Source organism: Stegastes partitus, unplaced genomic scaffold (assembly GCF_000690725.1).
Source record: "Stegastes partitus isolate 25-593 unplaced genomic scaffold, Stegastes_partitus-1.0.2 Scaffold321, whole genome shotgun sequence".
Lineage (NCBI taxonomy): Eukaryota > Metazoa > Chordata > Actinopteri > Pomacentridae > Stegastes > Stegastes partitus.
This window is the reverse complement of record NW_007578052.1, coordinates 25,695-49,576: the sequence shown is the minus strand read 5'-3', so window position 1 is coordinate 49,576 and position 23,882 is coordinate 25,695. Positions and strand designations below refer to the sequence as shown.

Below are 23,882 nucleotides of genomic sequence, written 5' to 3'. Positions count from 1 at the left end.
TGTCATTATTTACTAAAAAGGTGAAGCCGCAACCAATCGTTTGCATTTCAGGGTGCATCCTTGACACCTACAGTGTTGCCAGTGTACATGTATATTCACCAAAATCTGCTTCCCGATAACCTATTTTTGAAAGACGTGCTGCTTTTTTTGCTTCTCGTTGTCTCCGTTTAACAGCTGTGGAACGGGGGTGCATGTCGTACCTCTGATGAATCTGTAGGGATTAAGGCTCCCAGATCAGGGACAAGAAGCTGTTACATGTAAAATTCCATCACACCAAACTAATGCAAATGACCCCAGCTGCAAAGCCTTACTCAAAGCACACACATACATAAACACACACACACACACACACACACACACACACACACACACACACACACTCTGCTAGAGGAAGCACTGTATGTGCATATGGAGAGTTACTCACATGCATGCTCACACATATTCCTAATAGCAACTGACACGATCTTAACAAGGACGATAATGGTCTCCTCCTTGTGTCTTTCCATTTGCTAATGTGCCATATGTACTCGCTTGGTTAGGATTCAGTCCTTCTGCCCGTACGTATTCTCTTCACTGAGTCACACAGAGCAAGCGCATCTCTTGTGTGGAAATAGAGCATCTGATTTAAAGGAAAGGCCCATTAGTTTGCAAGAGTTACTACATTCCCCCGTTCATTTGTAACCACATTTTCTTGCAATCATGATTTGTTATTCACCAGTTTAATTATTTTATAACAAACCCTGTGGGCAGGAGCTCAAACCAAGATTCAAAAAGATGAATGCAGACAGGTGACAAACTAAAGGAAAAAACATGGATGCTTAACTCCAATAGTGAGGGGATCCAGCTGCTCTGTTTTGCTGCAGGAGGCATTTTTCTGACATGGTTTGGGCCCATTTGTCCCCTTCGAGGGAAGGTTCTCTGTGGGGCACAAGGGGTCACTGAATGGTTTTAAGGCATTATGTTCTGTTGTTGTTGTTTTATGGATTATGTTTTACCAGTAGTCACTAGTTTATCCTGCAGAATTGCAGAGATTTTTGTAACTATTGTCAAGGAGCATTAAAACGTCACGTGGTGGCCTAATGCATTATTAAGACAATTTATGTTGTTTTTTTCCTTTAATTTGTTATCTGTCTATAGGTATTTTTTGTATTTTTGTTTATTCATTTTTTTTATCAGAAAGCACTGTAGGGACTGTAGGAGAATATTCAAAACATTGGTCATGGTATTATTCTACTAGTATATTCATAACACTTAAAAAAAACAAACAAACCAAAAACGTTATTTCTTTTGAGTGATTAAGGTTGTTGTGATCTCACAGATTCAAATGCTTATCTGTGTTCGGAATTAAAATGCGTCTGTAAATGTAAAACATTGATTATTACAGATTTTTTGATCTGTTGTCACTGCACTGAAAATACATGTATAAAACTAAAACGGCTTTGTCAATGTTTAATGGGATGATACCCAAAAGAACAAGAAACATGCATATACACTCATCAGCCACAGCATTACAGACACCTGATTGACATTGTGTACTGGCATGCAGCACCCGTCGCTTCCTAAAGCCGTCTATTTTTCCTGCTAACTGTACAAATATCTTCTGCCACATTGAATCCAGACTGTGAAGGTTATTGCTGTTTACCTTATACCTTATCTCTCCATACACTGCTTCACTGTGTGAGGTGCACTGTTGACGATCTGGCAGAAACGCACAGGCATAGAATTTGAAGTTACAAGTAAACTGTGTATAGACTGCTAGAACAGTGTGATGAGAGCATCAGAAAATGAAGAAAAACTGAACTCACATTGCAGGGTTAAAAACAAATCTCTATATTTACGTCAATTAATTTGTCCCACTTTGTATTTTTTACCCTCCTCCTCTAAATATCTGAAAAAATGGAAGAGCAGTCCGACAGCGTTCACAGTTGTGTTAAATAAAGTGGACATGTTTGCCTGAACATGCAACAGAAGGATTAAAGATGAGAGACGATTTCTTCCAAAACTACCCTTCTTATTTCTCCTCGAGCTGTGTGTTGAGTCTAATAGCATAAAGTTTGGACACGCACAAAAAGATGGCAGATTTACATCAGTGAATGCTTGGTGAAATACAAGAATTAAGTATCAGTACAGGAATGTTATGCTATAATAATTTGTCACGTATTGTTAAAACGGTTCATGTATATTTTTTCCTATATTTGTAAAATTCTAGAGATGTGTTCAGCAGCCAGCAGCTAAAATTGTCTTCCTAGAAAACCTTATTTTATTTATTTCACTGACTGTTTTAACCACAATCAGTGAAAAGCAGCTGAGACCAAAGTCCAATCTTAAGATTTAAATAGCTTCACATATCAAAGCAGCAAGTCAGCTGACATTGAACACTGCAGTTCATATCAGCATTTTTAACCATCAGAAAAAATGCTTCTTTATCTCAAACCAAATATTAATGTTGACATGATCATGGCCATCTTGAAGAAAAGTACATCTGCAACAGAAGCTGACAAAACAATTCAATTGTATGACAAACTTCCAAAGCAGACAGAGTTGCCTTAATGTCATGGAACTTGTACATATTTTACATTTTCTGTGCACTGAAATGACTACTCATCCAACCATACCTCATATGTGTGGTTGAATGTTTCACGTTTTGTTCATTATCTCTCAGGTTTATGAGTCCTTTGTGTTCATGCAGTTGTGTCAAGCAGGATTTTTCATGTTGTGAACATGGACCTTATAACTGTAGGCCCCCGTTTACAAACTGTCCACATGGAAGTAGTAAGTTTCATGAATTATTTCCACTTTACTGGTGTTCACCTTTAAAATAAAATAAAATAAAACAAAATACTTGACCTGCAGCCTCACTGCTCTTTCACTTTCTTTTCTCCTGCTCTTTGTCATACCCCATTTGACGTGTGTTTTCACTTGTTTTATCCCTTTCAGGGGAATAAAGACACAGCACAAAGTCTTCCCAGGCTCCCCTTCCAGATTACAGTTGGTATAAAACCTTATTGATTCCTCCATCATTGAACAGACTACAAAAGGCAATGTATGAAAGCTTCAATCAGAGAGTTTTTAACCTTGTTTTCATGTGATCAATCCCAAAAAACAGTATTTCTCAGAAATTATGCTATTCTATTCTATTCTATTCTATTCTATTCTATTCTATTCTATTCCATGTTACAACATATTTGATGCAGGGCAGCTGCAGACTATAAATTAGCCTTGTCTGGAGCCTGTTGTCTCCCTTTAATAGTGGTAGGAGACGTCGAGGTCACAAGGGTTGGTGCTTAATGAGGAACTGTAATAGTACATGAGCCGTCTCTTAGACATACGACACTTTATCAAGGCAATAAGTACAGGACAGGACAAGCCCAGGGAGAGAGCCATCTGTGCAATGACCTTTACTAACATCAATGGATTCACTTTCACATGGTTTAACAATGTGTCTCATGCTCTGGCACAGAAATTAAATGTGAATGTGCACCTGAAGAATCCCACTGCACAGCAGTAAACATCCGTTTGGATGACTTTCAGACTCTGAAGGACTTTCAGATTCCCATAATACTGACACACAATTTGTGACTATTTGAAGTGACTTCAGTTTTTCATGAGAGCTTTGTTCACACATCCCTTTTTTTTTCAATGCATAAGAAAACTCGCATGCACACCAAAGCAAATCTACGGGTGACGCCTGGAGTCATGTTTGACATGTATCACTTTGGATGGGAAATAAACACAGAACTTAGATCAGGAACAGTGATTCATCCCATTACCAGTGGAAATAACAGCTACGATTTTCACCCATCATGTGTGATCAATGTTTTAAAGGCTTTGGAGCAACTGCTGTAAAGTTTCAGCTTCATCTGGATTACACAGTCTAACTGGAAATTGGAAGAAAAAGTCTTTATGTCTGTTTGGCTACTTTGGCTGGTCTCTCTCTCATCTGTAGCTCTTATCGGATACATGATCATATTTAATATTTTACCTACTGATCCAGTAACTTAAACCCAGCATGTGTACGCATATGGTGCCATCAGGTGGTGATACGCAGCACTTCATCAAGATTGATGATGTCTTTTCTTCAAGGGACAGTGATGCTGATAATTCCCTAATAAATCAATTATTCTCAAAGTAAATTACTGTCTTATTTTTTTTATTTCAGCCACAAAGTTGAAACATAGTGTTAAATCTTAAGTATAAAGAATTTTGATGTTTTTATTCGTTTTATTTAGAAGACACAGGAACGACTCAGGAAAGCACTTTTCAGTTACACTTCGCAACTAAATCTTACACAGCTTAAAGTGTCAAGTGAACCACCTACAATTTAAAACATCTAAATAAACAGACATTATGGCTACATTTAAACACAGTGGCAAATTGTTTAAATGAAGTCACCAAATAATCCATGACTGCTCCCACAACACACATACATAAGGGTACGGTATACATGTCACAAACTCAGATTGTCTCTTTTAAGTCTTTAAAATCTGGAGTCTTTCTCATGCTGTATATTGTACAAGTAAGGATTATAAAGACAGTAACATGTTTAGGGTTATGTTTACAGTGGAAGGCTGTAACATCAAACAATCCTGCAGGTTTTTTTAAAAACACTTTGGATACAATGTGAGACTTCTGATTGATTTTGAACATTTACTAAAATATTAACATCTGTTGTCTCACTTTGTTTCCATGTTAGTTTGTAGTTGTAGTCATTCAGTAGTTGCAGTTGTTAACATTCAAATGTATTCGCTTTTAGGGTTGCAAACCCATAGATCTGATATTGCATCTTATTTCACCATACATCAGAAAACATCTGATCGTTCACATGACAGGGAAAGATAAGAACATAAAAAAGGACTGAGATATTTTTTTGCTGCAGAGTGAACATACTGTCAGTGTCACATATGTGACCCATCTGCATGAAATCAGTCGCAGTGTGCCTTGGGCTATATCCGAGATACAGCCTGAATTACGTTAACACATGATAAAATAATGATTTTGAGTTTATTACTTAGATCGGTCCATTTAGTTGTTTTCTACATGTAGGTAGTATGTAATATTACAGGGCGTAATAATACTTCGCTCCATATTGCTGTCACATACTGTCAGCGTGCATGAGCGGTAACACCAGAAAGAAGCCACGTAAATCCCTTGTGCGCAGGTGCCGCAAGCAATGTGTCACTGCCAGCCAGTCCTGTCCTGTGATTTGTGTAATGTGGTAGCAACATGGCACTTTTGTTTACGCATAATAGCCCAAGGTGCAATGCGACTGATTTTGTGCAGATGGGTCTCATATGATCTTTGACATTTGATAATCTCACCTTTAACTCCACTTTTGTTTCACTTGCCATCTCCTGCCTTGTCCTTGCTCTTGTCCCGTGGCATACGGCCCATGTTAAAAAATTCTTGGTTTGGCCTCATGTCGGTGAGGTGTGCGAGTCGGTTGGACATGGCAAAGAAAGCCACTATGGCAGCAATGTCCCAGGCATCCTCGCGGTCAAAGCCAACTTCCTCCAGAGACTCAAAGTGCTTCTCTGTGATGGTGTCGCAGCGGCACACTGCCATTGCAAAGTCCAGCATGGCTCGCTCTCGAGGGGCCAGTTCCGCGTTCTCATAGTTAACAACGACCTGAAGGAAAGTAGAGAGAGGGCTGATTAGACAGAGTGGAGAAAATATATATTCTGCAGCTCTGAATGCTTTATAGCAACTCAGGAAAACACACAAGTAAAACACAACATATGCAAACAAAACAGAAATATACAGATGTGAAAATGTGATTAACTGAAAAGCATATGTGCAGTTAATGCATTCTGCAAAAAACATGAAAAAATAATAGTTGAATATGTTTTTTCCCATTCAAAACACAAAGTGAAATGTATTCTGAGCAAATTGTATCCACACGTAGAATAAATATTACCTGTAAATTCCAATGCACACAATTGTGTTGAGAATTGTGATTGTAGGTGACAAAAATAACCCAGTATTACCACTTTTCATCCCACAATGAGATATTTGTAAGGTCTATACCTTACTTTGTTAAGCGCTGTGTGATAACGTGTGTTGTAAACTGCGCTATACAAATACATTGAATTGAATGTGATTTCTGCATGTATACCTTCACTACAATTGTTCACGCCAACAGTAATTATTCATTATAAGAAGTAAAGCGGAGGCAATCAATCAATTAGATTATACCTGATCAGAAAGAGTGGGTTTCTTGGAGTAGATGCGGTGCAGCGCACCGTGGGACACCACACAGTAAAGACACTTGTTGTGGATACTGGTCGCCACTACGATCAGTTCACGATCTGCTTTGGTTAATCTGCCTGGAAGACAATAAACATGAATTCAATGTGACAGGAGGAGAACATGTTGCATATTCAGACAATAGAAGAACAAAAAACACACAGCATGAAAGCCTGCTGTAGCCTAAACACACGATGCTGTTCAGGGAAAAGAGACTTAGTGTGAGCGTTTCATGTCAGTGACAGTGGAGAAAATTAGAAATCTCTTTTTGAGATGCACTGTGATAGACACTGCAAAAAGTTAGGAACTTAGGTGTAAAGCTGAAAATGCTTTTTTAAACCCCAACTAAATAATATGACAATAAGAAAAGCTACTACGCTCAGGAGTTGTTGTTGTTTTTTTTTTTTTTACATGCTCCCATTTAACAGATTTGAATGGATTCTTCTCAAGTTAAAAGGTCAAAATAAAGTTATACATTAAATCAGTAAAGCTGCTTTTTGGAATACAACCCTCATAAACAGGAAGTTGCCAGAATATCAAAAACTAACCAGAAACCACAACAATCACATGCACAAGAAGCAAGAAGACAAGCTTTGATTCACTTCTATAAAAATTCTAAAGCCGTTGTGCATTTTGTTGTTCTGGATAGATTTTGCTCAGAACTGATAAATGTTTAATGCCAACAGAGCAACACGTCACAATAAAACGTCACGCCGTCGTTATATTATAGCTAGACACAGCTGGATTTGGCAAAGTCTGGGTCTGGGAAGTCAAATATTAGACAGCTGAGATGCAGTGGGGCACATCAAGCCCTTCATCTGGTTAATATAGCCTCACATTAAGGGTACTTTTTAACTTTTATGCAAAACTGAAACACGATGATCTGGTGCTCTGTCCATTGTCCAAGCTACTGCTTCTCAATCAATCTCGGCTCAGGATTCATGTCACCTTTGACTAACAGTACATCGCTTCTCATAAAATGAAAACAAGCATCTTTTTAAACCCGATAAAGTGAACTGCACCACAATAAAAAACCTAATATTAATATTTCACATATCTGTTTCAACAAATTTATCTCAACCTTAATATTGAATATAGTCTGCTAAATTTATATTTTAGACAATATTGTAGGGTGTTAACTCTAATATTTAACTTACTCAGGTATTTTTACATAATAAGTAATACTGTGGGGTGATAACCTTTTTGCTTTTTAGGTCAAACCATAACGGCAATCCTATTTCTCTACTGAAAATCACTTTGGCTCTACAGCTGTTGCTTGAAATGTGCCATATAAATTAAAGTAATTTGACATTTTAATATTGACATATTGCATTTTGCCTTTTTATGTTGGTCATCTTGTTTTAACTAAATTCTTGTTATGTTGCCTTCTGGGTGTTCTGCTTTAGCTTTAAACTATTTTAAACCCTTGTTTTTAAAGCTGCTAGATAAATAAACCTATTTCTATATAAAGTTATTATTATACAGTTACAATTTCCTTCTTATTATGCCGACCTAGTACGAACAAATCATCACCTTGCAGTTTATATGACTTTACTCATGTATTTCTTTTTGAAGAAACTTACTGATATATTACCACGCTAAACCAGTTCTGCTGGATTTGTCTGGCTGTGGCGTTCTTGGTTAACATCCAGCACAAACTCAGTAAGTCAGTTCAATCAACTTCCACTCAGAGCAGCCGACGGTACTTAAGCTGACGTGAACGACGGAAACTGTTTCTGCTTGACCTGATGTATCATATTTATCTGCTATTGTTGGTTCATCAGCTGGAACAGATTCAGCATCACACCTGCTTCCTCATGCACAACCTGCACTCCAGAGAGGATCACCTCGCAACAGCTGCTGCTAACATGCAGCACGTAAACACAACACAACTGGGTGCAGTCACAGAAAAAAAACTGAGGCCTAAAATGGCAGGTTAGGTGTGAATGATTTATTGAACCCAGTGCCAGCAGGATTACACTTTTTCAAGACAGTTTTGTTTTCTTTATTTATCCTGATAAGCAAGCAAATCATGTGTCTGTATTGCACAATAAGTGACCAGCAGCTCATTTACCACAGCAATGTGTAATGCAATTTTAAGTATATATATTCTATGGTTTCATGCCTTGAGCCTCAAGTGTTTTCACACCTGTGTGACTTTCAGTCCCAAAGTATTCAAACCAATGTGTCGTTATTGCAACACACTCCCCTTTGCTCCTGTCACACCAGGGCCCTTGGGAATTATAGATATTTATGCTTTTTTGGGGACTTTGAGCCTTGATCTCTATGCACTTTCAGCCACTATAGATAAATCCACCAAACACACCTGTCTCTTTGTTCATCAGCTCGCTGTAGTAGGCGAAGAAGGCTCTGAACTCTGATGGCCTGTGAGAGAGGACTTTGAAGACATTGGGCAAAAAGCCTCCCTGGAAGAAAACTTTAGAGGTCAGCAGTGTAGTAATACTAGTTGGAAATTTCTGACATATCTACTTTTCTGTTTAAAAACCTTTGACTCCACTTCCTCCATGAGCTCCACAATATCATAAGGTAAGTCTTTCTTGTAAGGAACTGGATAGCGGCTGATTTTCTCCGGAGGAGCGTCGCTGGAGGAGTGTCTGGTCCCCGTCGCCACCGCCGCCGCCTGTCCCCGGGGCAAGCAGCCTGACCGGAGGGACGACTGCATGGAGAGCCACATGAGTCATGCAGAAACAGGACTAAAGTGTAGAAATGTGAAAAAAAGCAAGCACTCAACTTACAAATTGTGTGAGGAATGGCGGACGGAGCAGCTTCGAGACGAGGTTACTCGCCATGCTGAGACGAGGTTTCAGATTAATTATAGCTCCAGTCAGTTGGGATAGTTTCCAGTCTTCTCGGAGCGATTAAGGAAGTCAGACAAATCCTTGTCAGCTTGTAATGTCGCGAAAAATAAAGTATATATACCTGTATGTAGCTTTCAGTCAGTTGTGGTGAGTTACTCGAGTCTCGTGAAAGTAGTCGTTGTAAACTATAACAAGCAGGACAATGTTTACCATTTACCTTCCGTCGTGCTGTTGTGCCTGGTTGGGATGTCAGATGTTAACAGTCCAATCAAAGAGCAGCCCTGAGTGACGCCTCTGTCTAGCCCCGCCCCCTGCTCCGTCCCTCCTCACCGCCAGGAGGCAGCCTGCCGGTGGACTCACCGTGTCACCATACCTGCCCTGCGGCATTTATGATCCCAAAACATGCAGTTTAAAGCTTATTTTAGCCCCACAAATAAAAAAGAATATAAGTAATTAATTTTTTAGAATAACAGAGCTGAGTTTTGTGAAAACTTCTCACCTGTGAGACAAAACCGAGGGCGGTAATGCCATAACCAACCCTTGACCCGGAAGAGACTTTGTTGCGATCAAACGAGCGACAGGTTTTCATTCAATAAGTGAAAACGTTTTGGATAATAATTCAAAACGAAAATATTAATTAAGGCGGGATTGAATATCACGGAAAATATGTTCTACCATGTGAGTATTTGTATTATTCTCCGAATATGGAGCAGCTACAGCAGCGCATGGGTGTTGTGTTTATCAGTGTTTTCCTAGCATTATGACGGCTAATGCAGCATTACAGAACTTTTCCGAATCCTAATCTTAACGTGGTGGTGTTGTTGTTTTATGTAGGAAAATGCAGCCATTCCCTCTTGTGTTTGATCATCTTGAGAACCTGTACGATCGCATTCACAATAACGTAAAACAACAATATAGACGTAACGCTGTCTGATAATGCACATGTCGTGTGTGTTCACAGATTTCTTTGGAACATGAAATCTTACTACATCCGAGGTATTTTGGTCCTAATCTCCTCAATACCGTGAAGCAGAAGCTTTTCACAGAAGTGGAGGGTACCTGCACTGGCAAGTGAGTGGCTGCAAGACTCGGTTATGTCCATCATTTTATTTTGTTCTCAGTTTATTAGTCAGTGGGTTCAAGCTCTAACACCATGCGTTTTAAACAGTGACTTTTAATTTGGAAATTAAAAAAACAAAACAGCAATTAAAAACAAATGAAAATAAAACGACAGATATTTTTTTACTTTGCTATTGTTATCTGCCCGTCTGTGTTGCTACACTTTTTACTTTGACACCAACTGTTTACAGATTTTTATTTTTTAATCTTCAAATGAACTATTGTTAACTTTATAACTTTTTAAAAATGTATTTTGTTCTATTGTTCACCCTTTGAGAATATCTTCCATAGAATTTTTGACTTTTTCAATGTCTTTTTATAGACTTACTATTTTTGCAAGGTCCTGATAGACTCTGTTTTTCATGCATTTTACTCAGGAAGTGTCTTTAAAATTCTGTTGTACTGCTGTCTAGCACGACATTATAATGACATAAAACTTCAAATTATAATTATAATTTCTGTCTTTTATACCATCTGCATCAATGTGCAAAATCAGGTCATTCATTTTGCATTTTCATTCTCATATGGCAAAGCTCAACAGATACCTTTTATTAATTAGCTTATCTCTCTCTTTCAGGTATGGCTTCGTCATTGCAGTTACCACCATTGACAACATCGGAGCAGGTGTAATCCAGCCAGGCAGAGGGTTTGTCCTCTATCCAGTCAAGTACAAGGCCATTGTGTTCCGCCCCTTTAAAGGAGAAGTAGTGGATGCTGTGGTCACTCAGGTTAACAAGGTGAACAACTGCACAAGTTTACATTGTGGTTTTAAGCTAGAACATAATTCTTTTATGATGACAGTGTTTTGATATCCATTGTGGTCTGTCCAAATAGCTTGCCGCCACATCTACCTTTCCCACTATTGTAACTGTCATTTGCATAACCAAATTCATGTCTGCATAAGGTTTTCTGATGAATCAAGTAGTCACCAAGGCGTATGCATAGCATAATAATTGTACAAAAACTTCTGTACTTTGTACAATTTTATATTGGCACGTGTATTGTTTCTGAAATTCTCTATTGTATAAGAGCATAGCTTGGACTTTGTTACAGTAAATATGTTTCCACTGAATATTGTATGACTTTGTAGTTGTTTTATATTGAATATGAGGTAATCGAAAGCATTCATTTGTTCCTTATCCTAATTACACCTTCCCTCTGTGTCTTGCAGGTTGGATTGTTCACAGAAATTGGTCCCATGTCTTGCTTCATCTCTCGCCATGTGAGTCAGCTTAACATCTGTAGTTGGACAGACATAGTTGCTTTGGATGCACTCTTTAATTTGTATTGTATTGTATTGTATTGTATTTATTTATTTATGTGTCAAATTTCTTTTTGCAGTCCATCCCCTCAGAAATGGAGTTCGACCCTAATTCCAATCCACCTTGTTATAAGACAGTCGATGAGGTAATAAATATTCATTGTTTCTTATTTGCATGATTAGGTGTTTAATAAAATGCATTTCCTTGCTTTACCTTTCACAACTTTTATTATTAGAGTTAAATACACTTTTTGTAAACATTCAGGAAGCTACAATGAGTGTTAACTGGAGTATTTTTCAGGAACTAAAACAAATGTACACATGATTAAAAGAAAGGGTAGAACTTAATTGTAAATTCTGTATACAAAGTAGTTGGGATGCTACTAACTGCTGTTTGCTTACTGTTCCTCAGTCTTGCATTAAAATTGATTTTTCTTCTCTTATTTTCAAGGACATTGTAATCCAGCAAGATGATGAGATCCGACTGAAGATTGTAGGAACAAGAGTGGACAAAAATGACATTGTAAGTGTCACTTTGTCATAGGCAAAAATAAGAGGAAATATGTGTCACTGTATCTTAAATGTTACCTCGTACTTTATACAAGTGACTTACTGTGTGTTATTTTACACTAAATTAAAGACAAGCTTTCCACTTGTTCTTTTTAGTTTGCCATTGGATCTCTCATGGACGACTATCTGGGTGAGTATTAGACTGCAAAAAAAAATGCATACAGGTCGCTCATAATAGAGATGCTTGATAGAAGTACATGTTTTTTTCTTTACGATAGAGAATATGTAATTCCTATTTTGACAAAACAGATTTTTTTTTTTTTACTTCAATATCATTATGGTAGTTGCTCTGGAAGATTTACTGTACTGTTTATAAAACTTTTTACTGTTGTCTTGTGATCATTGAATTTGCCTTCTGTGCTTTATTTGCAGGTCTTGTAAGCTGATTTGCTCCGGAGGAAGACATTTGGCAGGAATCCTTTTGTTAAAATTAATATTTTTCTACTCTGATATGGTATCGGGGCAGATGATGAAGCCCCATAACCACCTCAATTTATTATTATGTTCAGACTAAGTTTTTTTTTTTTTTTTGAAACTGTTGTAAGAGTTAAAACAAGTGTAGGACATGATTTCTAATGGAGAAGTAACTTAGTTTCTTTCTCATTCATTTCCACATATTGCTTTTTTTGTATGTGAATGGTAATAAAGCATTTTATTTGTTTTTACATCTTTCTATGCTTGTCCGTCACAGTATGCTAATATCTATGCAAACTATTGATCTACTGCAACTGTACTTATGTAGTTTAAATTCTGATGTCAGATAAAAATGTTTTGAAATGTGAAAAAACACAAAGGGGTATGTGAACGCGGAAATTACAAGGACGCGCACGTCGCCTGGCCGTAAATACGTCAGTGAAGCGCGCCGTCGTTCTTTCTTTCTCTCGTCCTGAAGATGGCGGCAGGGGTGAGTAAGATGGAGAGATGACGAGCTATGGAGCTTTCTTTAAACTTTGTTGCTGCAATCCGCTTAAAATCTGTCCCATCTGCACTCCTACTGAGTAGTTTTGCTCGTAGACAAGGTCCTCTGGTTGTTTAGCGGTTGTTTTAGGGTTTATTTACAAAGGATTTCATTCACTGGTCATTGTAGCGGAGGTTAGCTCCGGCTATCCTGACGATGCATTGGAACTGAATGACGCCGCTTTTCTAGCTCAGGGTTGTGCCACGTTACCACAGCTATCTCATCCTGTGTGGACGTATTGTTACGTTTCTGATGCTTTTCGCCTTAAATGAACTTTGAACACCAGTTTACTTAGTCCTTAGTGTGGCCTGTGTTTGAGGTTAGTGTCTAAACCTCCAAAACTCTGCGCATATTAGCAAAAATTATAGCTAGTTGGCCTTTTAAACCAAATTGCTAGCCACGTGAACGTAGCTCATTTATTGCTAAGAGTTGGTTATAAATGCTCATTTTGGCCGTGCTGGCCAGCATGTATTACAATTTTCTTTGCTGACGTTTCCCAGTTTTATCCAGATAAATTCTTGTTTTGTAAATATCTGAGCATCTAGCATAGTTTGTGTCAAGAGCACTACAAGTCTAAGCTAGCTCCCAACTGGTTTGGAGATTTTATGTAGTCATTTCAATATGTTCCAAAGGCTCTACAGTTGTGCAAAATGACTAAACGGTTTTGGGACAGTTTATATACATTAGTAAAATACTGAACCACTCCATTGACATTCTTTGGCCAACCCAGTGTTTAAGTATTCTCCTTCCAAATATGGTGCACATGTATGTTTAAAATTAGTTCTTCTAAATGTGTTTCTTTGTCTATAATTGGAGTTTTGTCTCCCTTCCTTTCAGACTCTGTACACGTACCCAGAGAACTGGCGGGCCTTCAAGGCCCAGGTTGCAGCCCAGTACAGTGGCGCTCGCCTCAAAGTTGTCAGCAGCTCCCCTGCCTTCACCTTCGGGCAGACGAACCGCAGTCCTGCCTTCCTTAGCAACTTCCCACTGGGCAAGGTAAGTGGAACTGGTTTATCAGGTGAAGTGGGATCAGTCCTGCTTTGCAATCACAGGCTGCTTGTAGAACCTCCTTTTTCATGTGAATTGGGTTAAGTCGTTCAGTTCAAGTGCACTCATTAATCATTTGTCGCTTTGGGCTTCAACAGTGTGACTGCACCACCTCTGTTAAGGCACTGCTTGATTCTCTGAATGTGCACATACTAAATGTATAAAATTAGTCTGCAATTCTGTTGTTGTTTGTAGGTACCTGCCTACCAGGGAGATGACGGCTTCTGTCTGTTTGAGAGTAATGCCATTGCTCACTACCGTAAGTCTCACATTTAATAATTAATAAATGCTTTGGGTCTTGTACACTCTGTTTGGGCATCATCCAGGCACATTATGTATTTAGGTTACAAAACAGCTTAAAGGGAGTAGAGTCAGTGCAACTGGGTGAAAGTGGTTTAAGTTGTGTTTGTAATTTCAGTTAACAATAAAGCTGAAATAAGGAGTTTGTCCAGTGAAAACCTCTTTTTCCTCTTATTTACACATACTCCATTTTTTAAACTGATTTTTGAAAAAGAATCGTCTGCTTTCCAACTGCAGTGAGCAATGATGCCCTGCGTGGTGCCACTCCTCAGGCAGCAGCCCAGATCCTGCAGTGGGTGAGCTTCGCTGACTCAGAGATTATCCCTCCGGCCAGTGCATGGGTCTTCCCCACTCTGGGAATCATGCAGTTCAACAAGCAGGTGGGCAGCTTGATGTTTTCTGGTCAAAATCAAAACTTCAGTTATCGTTTAGTAGCTGTGATGGAAGTCAGTTAGCCAGAGGACAACACTCTCTTGTTGGGGTACTAAACTACACAGTAGACTTCTTGTTGTGTAATCTTACAGAGTCGTTTTTCTGTCTGGATCTGTGCAGGCCACAGAGCAAGCCAAGGAGGACGTGAAGAGGGCCCTTGCAGTTCTGAACCAACACCTGAACACCCGTACCTTCCTCGTGGGGGAGAGGGTCAGCCTTGCTGACATCACTGTGGTCTGCTCCATGCTCTGGCTCTACAAACAGGTGTGACATGCACACATTAGATAAGTTGCACAAACAGCCACACACACTGCCGAGTACTTCAATGTATTACAGCAACACATAATCTGTGCAATGATTTAAGTTGAGATGCTCTTCAAATGGCCCTAATTACCTCTCTTTCCCCTTCAGGTCCTTGAGCCTTCTTTCCGTCAGCCTTATTCCAATGTGACCCGCTGGTTTGTCACCTGTGTCAACCAGCCCCAGTTCAAGGCTGTCCTCGGGGAAGTTAAACTGTGCGAAAAGATGGCCCAGTTTGATGGTGAGTCACCAGCAACGAGAACAGAAGGCATGCATATCAAAAGGCTGGTTGCTGGAGCATCCTGGGAAACTTAAAAGCTGAAATTAGACAAATACGTGCCTTTTGTCACACATACTAATTGATCGCAGGAGTGCATAGATATACAGTAAAATAGCTGTGTAACTTGGGTTTTTACTTACCCATTTGTTCTGCAAAACTGGTCTTTTGCGTAGCACTAAAGTGTCTAAATAGTAGCTTGAGCTGTTGTTTGTGTTCATTTTGGGAAAATCTGAATTCAATTTAAATGTCTTCTCCTAAAATGTAAGTTATTTGCTCTTTGGCCTGAACACAACTATTGAAATGACGTAATCTTAATAAAATGGTGTATAATTTCAGGAGCAAATCACTTAAACAACTTTCAGCTTTCTTGAAATGTTTAACAGTTAAGCTCCGAAACCCAGCAGGAGTTTGGTTCCAGAGATTGCAAAAACAAAGACGAATATTTGGATCATTTTACTTTAAACATGTTTTTTATTGTTTTGTTCTGTTACTCCAGCCAAGAAATTTGCTGAGATGCAGCCCAAGAAGGAGGCCCCACCCAAGAAAGAGAAGGGAGGAAAGGAGGCAGCCAAGCCCCAGGAGAAGAAAGAGAAGAAAAAGGAAGAGAAGAAGCCTGCTGCAGAAGAGGAAATGGACGACTGTGATGCTGTCTTGGCTGCAGAGCCCAAAGCCAAGGACCCCTTTGCACACTTGCCAAAGAGGTATAATGAACTTCTGTCATTAAGAACTTTCACTTTTAGGTTCACTTTCTTATTCGGCACTACAACTGTGTGACATGGAGAGTCAGTCGTCTGCAAGTGTTGTTTGCAGCTAATCACCGTGGCAGATTATTTTCCCCGAGTACTTCCCCTGAGCTTGAAAGGAATGCTGATCAATGAGTGAAGACTGCTTCTCCGTGGTGCATTTGGGGCGTTTGATGGCATATTGAACATTGAATCTCATAGTGCCAGACGTGTGGTGTTCAGACCATCTGTTAGATAGTAACAAGCCTGTTTTCCAATTAGAAAATTTTATTTTGTGGGGAAAATGCATGTTCCCCTGTCATTGGGCAAGGCAGTGTCCAGTCATGGCACCACGTCTTAATCTGACAGGGGAAGAAAAAGTCAAGACCATATTCATCCCAGTCAACTCTGATTCAGTGAGTAAAAGGCTGGTTCATGCTATGGGCACAAATGAGAGTGAACCTCCAAACTCTACAGGATATTTAGAAATTCTTATGGTAAAGATGCAGTAGGGTGTTTTGGTAAACGCCACTGCTTTAGTTTGGGGTATTGTCCCTTGACTTATAAGCACTCTAATGTAGTCCTGTTCAGTCAGCAACTATCCCTATACAAGTGAGTACATAGGTCCTTTTGCAAAACCTAATTTCGCTCTAATTCTCTCGACCTTGCATGTACTGTATGTGCTGTATTTTTTCCTAGCATTTCTTCTTTTCTTTCTTTATAGTGCATTTGTCATGGACGAGTTCAAGAGAAAATATTCCAATGAGGACACCCTGACAGTAGCCATTCCCCACTTCTGGGAGCACTTCGACCGCGAGGGATACTCAGTCTGGTATTCTGTCTACAAGTACCCCGAGGAGCTCACCCTTACCTTCAAGAGCTGCAACCTTATCACAGGTGAGACTCGTCAGCAGTCGCGTTACCTGACACCTCTAAAGGAAGCGGTTGTAGTGATGGCATAGAAGGTGGAAGTCATTTTTGTAAAGGCACCTTCACCTGCCTAATTTTTTTTTTCATGGTGGCTCAGTGGTTGAGAAGAAAATGTAGAAAAGGTTAGAATTTTTGCCTTGTTCCTCCTATGTATGAGATGGTTCTTCTGTTGGCCTGAGTTGCAAACTGGAATCTGAGCTAATTCTTCCCGTAAATGTGAATTTGACCATGAGTTTGTAGGCTTCTAAGAGTCTGAAAGTAGATTATAGGAGACAAAATATGATGGACTACACTACACAGCTCATTTAATCTTGTGTACTTTAACTGTCATGGGAAATTTCACCTCCGCTGTAGGCCGAGTTCATAGATTTAGTGACACAGAATAGCTCCTCATCAATCATTTGGTTTGACCCACATTTCAACGAGGCACAGCTTTCTTCTGCATTCAAACGACAACAGGATACCGGACAACAGCAATGTCTGTAACGACAGCAGCAATGACTGAGCTGGGAAATAATAAACAATCATATATGGAGACATTTAGTGTTGGAGTCAGATCATCAGGGACAAGTTATAGACTAGCAAAAGCCAAAATGCAAACAGCGTCACAAAAGAAACTTATCAAGTAGTTCAGAGACAAGCATTTGGATCTGTACAAAGAATTCAAGGTTGGAACAACTGTTTCATCTTATATTAGCCTGTGAAAGTGCGACAGCTGCATCTGCTCCGTGGTTAAAGTTGACGTGTTCAGTCTAACGTAAGCAGCAGTTCATAACTTGAGCTTGGTCCTATTCTTAATAGTTGGGTTCTTTCATTGCTGTTCAGTTTGTCAAAATATAATGTTGTGGCTGTGTTAGCACACTTTATGCTGCAAGTTTCTAGTAAGAGTTTATTGTTTGAATAGTTTATTTTTTTTGTATTTATTTTGGCATCAGATTGTGGGAATTCAGTTCAATTGGTACCAACTACCAAAGTTCTGATATATTGACATCCTAAGTCCCCTGTCTTTGGGCAAGGCAGTGTCCAGTGATGGCACGAAGTCTTAATCTGACAGGGGAAGAGAAACTAGAAACCATATTCATCCCAGTCATCTCTGATTCAGTGAGTAAAAAGGCTGGTTCATGCTATGGCTACATTTAACAAAACTTGGGGTATTGAAATATTACACAACAAGTCCACTACAGGGGCTGTGGTTGCTGTTTTTTGGTCCTATCTAAAAAGGCAGACATGAAGTTGGTGTGGACAATAAACGGAAATATTTTTTGTGGCTAGTCTTTGTCGTGATAAAATTTATAAAATACCTGCCATATCTCAAACTGCTTGCTGTTTTTCACAGGTATGTTCCAGCGCCTGGACAAACTCAGAAAGAATGCCTTCGCCAGTGTCATCTTGTTTGGCACCAACAATGACAGCAGCATCTCTGGTATCTGGATCTTCAGAGGCCAAGATCTGGCCTTCACTGTAAGTATTTCAAAGGATAAACACACTTTGGACAGTATTCTTAGGTGATCATGTCCCCAGGCTCAACCACACACTGGCTGTTTTTCAACACTGATTTGGACAGTACTGTACAGTCAGTGTGAGCTGCTTGGACTAAAACTCGGGGTTAATGTTCTGAGAAACGGTATTAAATTGTGGTCTTACCAATAAATATTTAAATTTGATACTGTATTTATGGTAAGGAGTTACAGGTGCATTGAATAGTCAAAAGATTAGTCAAACATTTACCCTGCAAGTAGATATTCCCTGTCATTGGGCAAGGCAGTGTCCTGTTATGGCACCAAGTCTTAATCTGACGGGGGAAGAAAAAGTCAAGACCATATTCATCCCAGTCAACTCTTGATTCAGTGAGTAAAAGGCTGGTTCATGCTATGGGCACATTTCAACCATTTTAAAGTTCAAGAGCTTTTATCACTGGATAAATTTGATCACTCAGAATCAAATTGAAAGAAACGGTGTTTGGAGAAATTCTCCTCTGACTAGTAAATGTTTTGAGAATTGACTTTCACACTATTAAAGGAAACTGTAGCTTAACTATTCCCACTCATAAAAGCTGAGGGTCATTCACTCACATTTACTCAATTTTTCATTTCCCCTCGCAGCTGTGTCCAGACTGGCAAATCGACTACGAATCATACGACTGGCGCAAGCTGGATCCCAACAGTGATGAGTGCAAGACCATGGTAAAGGAGTACTTTGCCTGGGAGGGAGACTTCAAGCACGTGGGTAAAGCTTTCAACCAGGGCAAGATCTTCAAGTGAGAGGACACTGAGACAGTCAAAAACGAAAGCACTCTGCGCTTCTGCTCTCCAACACTTAAAAACCTATGGACTTTCAGCCACACGTGCTTACTTTACTGCAAGAATGACTTGGAATGACAGTGTTTGAAGACAAGAGTGAATTTTGTCTCAGTGGCCCCCAAACAGTTTTTTTTTGTTGTTGACTTGCGAAATAAAGCATTTCCCTCAATGCCATCCATGAGGTTTGATGTCTGTGGTGTGTGACTCAAGTCTAAACATGTTTGTGCTTTAAAGGTTTGGCGTTTTTGTGTTTGGAGTGGTGTGCTATCAACAAATTCCTCTGATGTTCAACATTTCCCGTCCAGATCGTCGCCCCAAAAAAACCCCAAGGCCACATTCACCCGGAGGAATTTTATTTTACGATGTTTTAAAATTAAAAATATATTTGTCGTGATGAGTGAAGGATTGTTTGGGAATATTCTCTCTTCATACCAACATGCCTGAGAAAGCATATCGCATAAAGATTTATATACGGCAGGCATGTGCGTGTTAGTGAGGGGTTGGTTTCTCAGTTGTAACTGTGTCAGAGGGGTGTGGTGATGTGTGGAAGGACACGCAGTGACTGAGAACCCCCAGTCAGGAAGCGAGTGTGTTTCATAGTTACCAAAAGTCTTACTTCCTGTCAACTAACACTGCAAACAATTTATGGAAAACATGACCCTCAAGTAGGTTGACAAAAGTTTTTTCATGGACGTACAACAGCCTTTTCATGTTGACATGTTGCCAGAATTTATTAAAAAAGAAGTTTGAAAACATCCATTGATGAGGCTCAAGACAATGGTGAACATTGGGTCTTTGGAGGCTTCAATCACTCTGTAAATACTGTGCACGAGCTCGACCACCACAACACGTTAGAATAGTGTTACGTGGATCAGTCGGAGCTACTTTGTTCACCATTTCCAGAGCCAGGACTGTGCAGAAACTCCATTTTTGATTCAGTGTAAACACAACAGATGAAATACTGACTTTTGGCTTCCAGTCAAAAGTTAGAGATACCTGTGTGCAGTTATGTAGAAGTGCTCTTAACACACATCAGTGTTTAATGCTGCCACAGTGCACGCTTAAAACCACAAGCAGCTGTATTGCTGCAGATGTGTCATATCGGAAACTTAGAACCAGAAGAGGCCAGGGAAACGATGCTTTTCAGCTTGGTGTCATGTTACTGTAACCTCATCACATGCAGCTTGTGTTCCACGTCTATGGTTGGTTTCGTTCATAGGCGAGTAGAATTAGCCTGACTAGAAAACATTTAGAGTTTAGAAAATGATACATTAGTCCCAAGTAGCTATTCTAAGCCATGTGGATTTTAGGTCCATCTTTTGTTACACTGCTTTGTACTCCCTGCAGAGGGCAGGCAAGGACAACAGTGGAGCATGCTGAATGGAGCGCATCCAACAGAGAAAATGCCTGGGCTGAACTGGGCTGAACTGTGTGGTTTACAAAGATAAGAATGCTGTCTGCTTTAAACCATGGGTTCTTGTTTTGATGTCGTCTGCTTCCCCAAGGAAAAGAAGCCTGGAACAAATCTTTATAAGGAACTCCTCTTAGCTGACCTAGGGCAAAGGCCATAAACATAAAATTTGAACTTTGTAATGAAAGGTTTTCCTCACTAGGACACCAGAGCCATACACTTTGTTATTTATTCTACCACAGCTCTTAAATTGAATCCACTTATTTTAATCTTGTTAATAAACGCACTGGAAATCAGTAGCTTCACACGCTTCATACGTTTCCTAAATAGTAAGTGCACAACATTTAAGAGTGATCTATTTACTTCAAGGGCAGATATAAAAGCTTGTCTGGTTTGACCACACCCTGCTCAAATGCAGAAATGCCATGTTTCAGAGCCTACTTCTGCAAGCTGCTATCACCAAAAACAAAAATGACATCTGTTAAGAGGAACAGATCCTACATAGTTACCATTTTCTGTGCCTAAATATATTCAGTCGTCCCTTTTTCATGCCAGACTAAATGCCTAAATTGAAGCTAAAACCATCCTTTTGTAATGACTGATGCGAGACATATATAATCTGTTGGAGGGAAGACAAAGCGCCAGGTTTTGTCAGACACGCCCAACCTTATGAAAGTTTGTATAACACTTTTGATCATTTGTTGTTGACTGTTCCCACACCTGCGGGTCGCCTAATCCTTCGTTTCTTTGTTTGCTGCCTCATTGTGTGTTGTAAATGGTTGCAGTTAAAATAGGACACCTGGAACAGCCCATATCATGAATTGAGTCAGCTTCAATTTATATTATGAATCCAGATTCTTTCCGGATGTGAGAATAAGTTGAAGTTTAGAAGACCTTGGGAGGATCTTGTGTCCGACTCGCACATCCACACACACACGCGAGAGATGCACAAGGGAAAACTCACATCCCAGAGTGAGTCAGATGTGTCACTTTTTCCTACTTACTAAGCGTGATTCAGGATCATTTCGGCGCAACCATCTTCCACCATAGTGTTGAATCAGGGAGAAGCCATTTTAGTTTGTTCTGTGGCCTCATGGAAATCAGAAAATGGAAATGTTCCCACAACAGTGAAGCGCCCAAGTCCTTGAGCACATGACTCACCCATCCTGTGGATCATGGTGGAAGAGGGCTGTAACTTGAGCAAATAGGTTCGACTTCACCCGCAGCATTGCAGCAGTTACAACACTGCTTGAAGGCTAACCCTTCCACTGCTGAAGGAGAGGTGTTACGAAAGCTTTCTCATCGTGCACTCAAATTTAATGTGAGCAGAAAACATGCAGTTTGAAACTTTTCGGGGCAAGTTTTTCCTATACGACTGCAGCAAATATCAAGCCTGTAACATACTCTGGTTCTTATTTGTTTATTAGGGATTTCAGAGTTAAAACTCTAAACTAAAGCAAGCCACAAGAACAATAAGCAGTCTTATGCCAACAGCAACATTTTCTCTTCCAGTCCTGCCAACCTTCCTCCCCCTTGGTCTTTATTTCTCTCTTGGCCACAAACTCACAAGTTTTTCCTTCCTCTCTCCCGATCCCTGCTCTCTTTTTTTTCTACGTCCTTGCACGAGGGGGGCGGTTGGAGGGGGGATTTTATTTTTTTTTCTTCTTAAAAGCAGTTGCAGCGGTGAGGAGTGCTGGTGAGGGAGGAACACAGAGAGAGGCTGTATTGTTTCACCACACAAGGTCCCTGTGTGGCTGTCAGCCCCCAGTAGGAGCTTTAGGCATGGTATGCATGTGCTGAGCATCTGGTGGTGCAAGACACACATCTGGAAAAGGGTGAGGTAGTCGGTGGAGGGCTTGGAACAGCGAGGTGAAAAACTTGGGGAGTCGAAGGCTGCAATCCAACGCAGCTCTCTCAAAACGACCTCAATAAGTGCTGTTACTACAGGACTCGTCTCACTTTTCTGACTAAAATTAGAGATTTACAATTAGACACTGGAATGTGCGGCTCTGTTACAAACTTAGAGTCCTTACATGAATTTATTTTCCCCCACAGTTTAGGCATGTTTACAGCTTTGCCGCGCTGTTTAGGTTTAATAACCAATACAGGAGTGTGTCACTGTCAGTTGGGCGGAGGGACGTCTCCAGGCGAACAGAAACAACACAAGAGCCAGCGCACAATATACGGCCCCACCCTCCGACTTTTATGGGGTTTCCCTGCACTCGAGTCTGGAGTCGGGCTCCATGTCCTTCTAACACACACCCTGAATTTGCTAGAAAGAAATGGGGGAAGGAAAATGATCCTTAGTCAGCACTTGAGGGCTACTTCACCTCATGCGTCCTCTATTTGCATTTGAGGAACACGCAGGAGCACGAATGCCAAACTGAAATTTGAGGGAGGTAAAATAAGGACTTAGACTGAAACAGAGGAGTTGTGAAAAGGACACACGCTTCTAATTGTAGGCAAAAATGCGCATCTAGTGTATGCGTTGCTATTTAATGAGAAAAAAGGCCCTCAGATCTTCTGTTCGGGGTGAGAGGAATTCCCTCCCATCAGTGCATTTAAGAGGAGCGAGCTGCACATTTCTCCGTGGCACTAAAACACAGCATAGTAATTCAGTACTGCAATGGAATGAGGGAGGTCAAAGGTGAGTCTGCTGAGGGGAAATAGCTGAAGAAGGCAGGAAAAGACAAGATGATGTATCGTAGCTACCAAGCAGTCGTGGTTAACATAATGCCTGCAAGTAGCACCCTCAAACCGCAGCATACGTTGTTTAGAGAGGCGATTATTTATTAGTTATTTCTCGGCGAGTTTGCGTTGCCCTGCAACAGCGGTTGCCAGTGTGAGAGTGGAGAGGAAAGTGTGTGACACGAGGGGCAGAGAGGGAGAGGTACGGAGGGAAAACAGACAGCCCCTGCTCTTTCGGACATGAAACCCCAGAGTTGCTTCCAGCTCATATTACCAGAATCTGGAGGTGGGGCATGTTGTCAAACTAAAGCAAAAACTATCATAACCCACCACCATGACGACCAAGGGCAGAAATATTGATCACTGTCTGAGGGGGGGAAATAACAAACTCTAGCAAATTAACAATTAAAAAATAAAAATAAGAAGAATTTACAGTTTTATAATTGAGGTTTCAGTTGGTGTACTCCTTGCTATGGGCACAGCACCTTGTATTAGGAAATAA

At 40.1% G+C, this 23,882-nt stretch overlaps 3 protein-coding genes across 3 annotated transcripts; 2 read left to right on the top strand and 1 right to left on the bottom strand.

Moving 5' to 3' along the window:
* Positions 1–4,133: 4,133 nt before the first annotated feature.
* LOC103358585 (uncharacterized) lies at positions 4,134–9,304 on the bottom strand. Its single transcript, XM_008283606.1, has 5 exons — positions 9,000–9,304; positions 8,750–8,920; positions 8,570–8,669; positions 6,193–6,323; positions 4,134–5,625 (listed from the first exon to the last, which is right to left on the bottom strand). Exons 1-5 carry the CDS (start codon positions 9,051–9,053, stop codon positions 5,338–5,340), a joined length of 744 nt encoding a protein of 247 aa, XP_008281828.1. The 5' UTR covers positions 9,054–9,304; the 3' UTR covers positions 4,134–5,337.
* Positions 9,305–9,517: 213 nt separating this feature from the next.
* Positions 9,518–12,677, top strand: polr2g (RNA polymerase II subunit G). The gene is made up of 8 exons (XM_008283605.1): positions 9,518–9,740; positions 10,024–10,133; positions 10,759–10,918; positions 11,353–11,403; positions 11,523–11,588; positions 11,894–11,965; positions 12,109–12,142; positions 12,385–12,677. Exons 1-8 carry the CDS (start codon positions 9,729–9,731, stop codon positions 12,396–12,398), a joined length of 519 nt encoding a protein of 172 aa, XP_008281827.1. The 5' UTR covers positions 9,518–9,728; the 3' UTR covers positions 12,399–12,677.
* A 169-nt stretch (positions 12,678–12,846) lies between these two features.
* On the top strand, positions 12,847–19,459 carry eef1g (eukaryotic translation elongation factor 1 gamma). The gene is made up of 10 exons (XM_008283604.1): positions 12,847–12,916; positions 13,808–13,966; positions 14,213–14,276; positions 14,555–14,697; positions 14,870–15,013; positions 15,161–15,290; positions 15,826–16,030; positions 16,776–16,948; positions 18,318–18,442; positions 19,084–19,459. Exons 1-10 carry the CDS (start codon positions 12,905–12,907, stop codon positions 19,240–19,242), a joined length of 1,314 nt encoding a protein of 437 aa, XP_008281826.1. The 5' UTR covers positions 12,847–12,904; the 3' UTR covers positions 19,243–19,459.
* Positions 19,460–23,882: the final 4,423 nt, after the last annotated feature.